Source organism: Falco rusticolus, chromosome Z (assembly GCF_015220075.1).
Source record: "Falco rusticolus isolate bFalRus1 chromosome Z, bFalRus1.pri, whole genome shotgun sequence".
In the NCBI taxonomy this organism is placed as follows: domain Eukaryota; kingdom Metazoa; phylum Chordata; class Aves; order Falconiformes; family Falconidae; genus Falco; species Falco rusticolus.
Window position 1 is genome coordinate 20,902,935 of NC_051210.1, and position 6,000 is coordinate 20,908,934.

Sequence of the window (6,000 nt, forward strand, 5' to 3'; positions counted from 1 at the left end):
ACACAAGGATTTCTCAAATAGTGTGGATGTTTTCAGATAGTTAAGTAACCACTAAATCTATGTGCATATTTAAAATGAATGCCACTGCATAGTCAGATCAGATAAACAAAGAATTTTCTCTTGTTCTAGCATTGAATGATTATTGCTTTGTGATTTTTCTTCCTCCAATAGGCAATTGTGGATTTTAAATTACCAGAAGGTGAAATTCTATTTGTCATCAATTTCTCCTAGGGGTTACAGAGCAGAAAACTGCAGACAAGCTGCTTCTTTGATGGCTCACTCCTAAAAATCTCTTTTTGTTCTTTATCTATTTGAACTGACAGTGATCAGAGCTACAGCAGGACAGGCCTCTCTGGAGAAATCACCTTCCCCCTGTCTATTGACAGATTCCTCTGTTCTGAATCAGACAGGCCTTGTCCCATCATAGGCATCAAGGCCTTGGAAGTAGCCACCAATTAAACCTCTTGAGCCAGTAAAATCTGAAGCCACTTTTGAGTGTCTGTTCTGATTAGGCAGGATGAGACAAAGCCCATCACCCCCTCCCAGAGCAGCTCCCTGGTCTCAATTTTCTCTCTTGCCTTCACCAGGTGCGAGAGGTGTGAGAGGAGCTTCACACAAGCCACCCAGCTGAGTCGACACCAGAGGATGCCCAATGAGTGCAAGCCAATAACAGAAAGCACAGAATCAATTGAAGTGGATTAACTGATTGACTGGTTGGAATTAAACTGCAAGGAAAGTCATGATTAAATGTCACGGACACTTAAGCAAAACCAAAGATTTCCTCTGAGCAACTTTCAATCAGTCCCAGAAAACCAAAAGCAGTAATAAAATAAGTAAGATGTTAAGAGATATTGATCCTGGCGTGGAAGTGAGACCAGGAAAGAGATTATTTATTTATGACTAGGGATGAGTCTTATTTCAATTGACAAGTTACTTGGGACTGTTAACATTTCAAGTCCCGCCATGTATTGCTTTAATTCTAAAAGCCTTTATAATTGTTATTTAATGCCAAAGTGAGGAATCTCAAGGGTTCTTCTGCCCGTAGTTATGACTGAGAATGCACATGGACTTGTTTATTGTTGCACCTTTTTTTGTAGCATGACTCAAAGGACCCAGGTGTAATCCATACATTTGGCTGGGCTGGGCTAAGTTGATCTTGACATGGCTATAATAGAAATTGCTGTGTGGGATGGGAAGTGATCAAGAGCTATATCTGGGTCAGTGTCAGCCTCCTCAGACCAAAGAGCATTTCATTTCCATAGTCTCATGCCTCACACTGTGTGCACTTTTTCATGCAAGTAGTCTCATTCAACAGCATTGCATTGGCACAGGTATTCTGGGAAAAAAAAAAGAAAAAAAAAAGAAAAAAAAGGAATGTTGTATATCTGCAAATATGCATTATATAAAGAAGCCAGTAGGAAAACTATGTTAAACTAATAGAGCTCTCATGTTCAGTCTAAGAGCTACAAAAGACAGAGGCCGTAGGAAGTATTTTAAACATTTAAGATTCCAGTCTACATGTAAATTGTATTACGAGGAGCAAAAAACCAAGATGATGCTTTTTGTTTGGGTGACTGATTTAATGGCTTGCTGATTTCTAGGAAAACTGATCAGAAATCCAAGCTGTAGTCCATTGATATTTTTATTTTGTTGGTTTGGATCAAATTAAAAAAGCTCCTGTATTAGATGAAACTTTCAACACACTTGGGCTGAGCTTCAAAACGAAAGCTAAATCTGAACTCAGATACTTTTGTGAATGGCTTGGAGGCTTCATAGTATTCACTTCATGGAAATTTGCCTGGTACAGTCGTGAATGAAAGGAAGCCAAAATATTCCCAACATCAATGTAAAAAGCTCAGATGTTATTACATGGGTTCAATTTAACAATTTCCATATTGGCTTTTTTCAAAGTTTGATCCTTGATGTATTTCAGATTTCATGATTTTTGGCTAATCAAAGAACGGTTTTCACTTTTAGAGACCAGCAGTGTTTGTTTATATTTTGATTGTCTCAATGCTAGAGCTGTAGTTTGATAAAAATCGTAAAAAAAAAAAATCACAAAAAAAACCAGAAAAACAAAAAAAAAAAGAAAAAAAAAACCTCAACAAAACAAAAAACCCAAACCAAAAAGAAGAAGCAAAACCTAAGCAGTTCTGAGGTCATGCTATATCATAAGGTAAAACTACAAAATAAATTTGTGGAGATTATGGGGATTAAAACATATTCATTCAGTTTTGTACCAAAACTGAAGTGCTGAGTGGCTCTTAAGGGCTCAGTTGATTATATTAAATATTTTAAAACATTTATGGGGATGATTTTAAATATGTAGAGAATTAAGTATCCAGTTCTGTAAAGGGCTAGAAAGAATCAGCTACAAATTTAGTAACAGGTTCAGACCATTTATGAATTCTGCAAAGCTCAAGCAGAAAAAGAACATACAGTAAAACTCAAATACATTTAAAAGGAATTTAAACACTAAGACATCCTTACTTCAGGGTGTTCATTTATTATATTACAGAAACTATACTGCAGAATCTGGAGTTTCCAAAGCTTTGCAGGGGATTACTTCAGGAGTTACTGTATTTGTGTTTGGCCATTAAAAATGTAAAACATTGTGGGGAAAAAGATTTTTTGTCATTGTTCTAGCAAGTACCAGATTATTTTATAAAGAGGCTTTGGCCCTGTGAGTTTTTCAGCTCTGTTTCTCAGTGCAGAGATATGGGGAGTGAGCAATTCTGTTGTCACTTGCCCGATTTTATCCTCCAAACTATGAGAAATTCGTAGCTACTATATAAATGTGTTTGTTTGTTTGTTTGTTTGTTTTAGATTCAAAGAAGCATAGGAAGCTGGATAGGAAGAACTGTGACTATTTGAACATTGTTTTGTTCCTAGCAAGGCTAATTAAACAGAAAAAAAAATAATCTGATCTTAAACCTTTCAGACCTTCACACCTGGCGGTTCATACCTTCCCTTATTTTAGAGACTTAATGTAAAGTAACGTCCTGGTGGGGCAAGATTTTGGTTAACATTTGAACAGCAGGTGTAGATCGTTTCTGCAAGCAAATAGATATTCTCACACACACACACACACACAAAAAGCAGAAATTTATCAATAAAGTAAGTGGGAAAGGAGGTATGTCACGCTCTGAAAAGCAAATGTGAGCTATCTGTTATATCACTGACTTGTGCTGGTGCATTATCTAACTGTGCTTTCCTGTTCAGGGATGTAGTTAGTGGTAGTGCAAAGCACTCAGCCTCTTGCAGAAAGGGATTTGTATTTGAATTCTATAAAGCAAATAGCACATAGGTATGTGCTTACAGATACTGCAAGTTCCCTGCTGAATATAGATAGGCTTACTCATGTGTTTTTAATTAAACATGTGTCTAAATATTCTCCTGAACGGTCATGAAGCAAAGACCAATTATTTCAAGACTATACTGGATTTTTTAAAAAATGCACCAGGGTAAGATTTCTACAGAACTTAGTTTTTTTCTTCCAAATAATTCTTGTGTAAATCACTATGTTGTTCCAGATGCCTAAGCACAATTTCAGTTATATTTTATAAATGGCACTTTCACAACAGATTTGGCAGCATGCAAAAGCAATTCAGTGAAAACCCATGATTTCATAGTGGAGTTTTCTTGAGTACAACATTTGGCATTCTGTTACAAAACAGCAAAAGTAAAACTAACCTGGACAAGCTAAAATACATCCCAGGTTTGGACTAAACAGAATCTAGTACCTATCTGCACTTCCCAAATGCTGAGTGAGTTTCTGTTCATGTATTGACAGAACAACCGTACATTTAGGTCTATTATGAATACAGTATGTGTTTGCACACAGTAAACTGAAGCAGTAAGTGTAGTACAATTATATTTAAATGTAGTGATTATGTGCCTGCCATTTCAGAATTTCTGAAGCACTTGGCATGTCTGTTTTGTAGTCTGGTAAATAAATACAAGCTTTTTTTAATTTTTTTGTCCAACCCTGAACATGTTGGAAGTCATATTTAAAAATTGTGCCTAGTTCTGATTTTTCTTTCCAGTGTGGAATTAAATTTTATACGTTCATAGAGTTATTCCTTTCAGAAAGACATTAGGTCCTTTATGAACCTGCAGTTATAGATCCCAGATATGATCTTTTTTAAAACAATTTGATTGTCTTCCCATGAAAGAAAGCTGACTTGTGAATAATGTAATAATTACAGTAAATTACATACTAGAAACTTACAAGCAATGATGTGTATATCTTTTCTTTTGGTAACATCATCTCTCCTTTTAATTACTATTTATTATTTGTATGGTGTCATTACATTATGTGATGCTGTCTTATAGCTGACAAAATGATGTGATTTCAGACAAATATGTGAAGGTCCAAAAGTAAGTCCTTATTGCTTTTAAAAGTCATCAATTGCTATGAGTTTTTAAAAAAATTACAATTAGACCACTCTTCTGTTCCATCCAAATCCTTTCTGTGCATAAGATTCCAGAAAATAAATTATTCTCGGACTGCATGAGGTCTTTTTTTAATATATTTTGTCTAGATTTTTGAAGTTTTGACATCATCAAGCCAATCTGAAAAAGTGCATAAATCCACCCAATAGATGTAAAGTATGCTGAAGGGGTCCTCTGTTGTAATAAAAATAATAATGACACTGTAATTAGAAAGGTAAACAGCTCACTTCCATTTTTTAAACCTCATAAAATTGCATCTTTTTTTACTGCAAAGGACCAATTAAGTCATGCATGTAGCTGTATTCTTGTGATATCAATGTAAAGATTACATTGTGTTTAAATGAAGATAATAGGCACACATTTAAAAAGAAGACAAAGAAATGTAAATATATTTGATTAATAAAACATTTCTATTACCACATGCTAAGCCTTTGTTTTATGTTAAGACTACGTATGGAATTTTGTGCATGCTATGCAGAAAATCTAATATTCTGAAATGGGTGTGCATTGAAGGCAATCTCAAATAATCGTGGTGCCTTACTTTTTTCATTAGTTTTCATTACAAGCTTCCGAAAGAGGTTTTCAGCTTGGATTTTGCAAACAGATTTGCAGTCAGAAGACAGTGGGATGAAACAGTTTTCTTTGTGACTGGGTCTTAGTACTCCTGTTGATGTAATGCTGAGGGCACAGTGCAGTCATATACTCAAGCAATTTCTTAGCAATGTTTTGGAATTTGTTTGTATGGGTTTATGATGCAAATCCTGTCTTATTGGATGAAGTTTTTCTGTTCTTCATACTAGAGTGTGGGTTTTTTTATGGTTGACGGCCTGAGTCTTGTTTAGTTATCTGAATCCTGATTTACAAGGATCACCATCTAGTGGACTAAGACAGAATTTCAAAACTCCAGTTTATGTGATGTCTGAGCTCATATTTTAAAAATCATTCTAAAGCCAAATCTAAAAGCACTAACCATGCTCTGCTGCAAGGGACCTTTGGTGCCTTTTTTAACATTATTTCACTGCCATTGTGTATGTCAAAGAGCAGTGATTAGTTCACTAAGTCACCCCTTGTTCCACTTGAAAAAGTACCGCTTGAGTATGAGAAAAATATGTCAGTTTCTGTCATTTTTCATGTTATATGACCTTTTACATAAGCACCAGAACCACCATGGTAGAATAATTGTGCAAAACTACTGTACTTGAGAAAATACTCAGGTAAATTGGCCAGCAGACAGCCTGCTGGTTTGCAAGTAGCAGGGATAGTCAATCATTTGAAGCAAGCATCTATACATCCAAGGAAAATTCTTTATAACAAGAAATTGAGTCACACTGTATGAAATTATATTGCCAAACTCACATAATCTGTCATGAGCTAATGAGACACAAATGTCTAAAGGGGTGGCAGGTGGAGAACTCCTTTGGCTGATGGCTCAATCTATTGTATAAAAAGAGTCCCGGGGTCCACCTTGTTGCAACTCTTCAGGTGCATGATTTAGAAGGGGTGAGGCTCAGATCTGATAATATTTTTCTTCTAATTCATTTACTG

The 6,000-nt window shown here is 35.5% G+C and overlaps 1 protein-coding gene across 1 annotated transcript in view; it reads left to right on the forward strand.

Annotated features, from left to right (window-relative positions):
• The window catches only part of PRDM6 (PR/SET domain 6), a 66,266-nt gene extending 64,296 nt beyond the window's left edge, over positions 1 to 1,970 (forward strand). The window contains exon 6 of the mRNA XM_037373823.1: positions 588 to 1,970. Coding sequence (XP_037229720.1) covers positions 588 to 702 — 115 coding nt within the window. The 3' untranslated portion in view covers positions 703 to 1,970. The remainder of the gene's footprint in view (positions 1 to 587) is intronic.
• Positions 1,971 to 6,000: the final 4,030 nt, after the last annotated feature.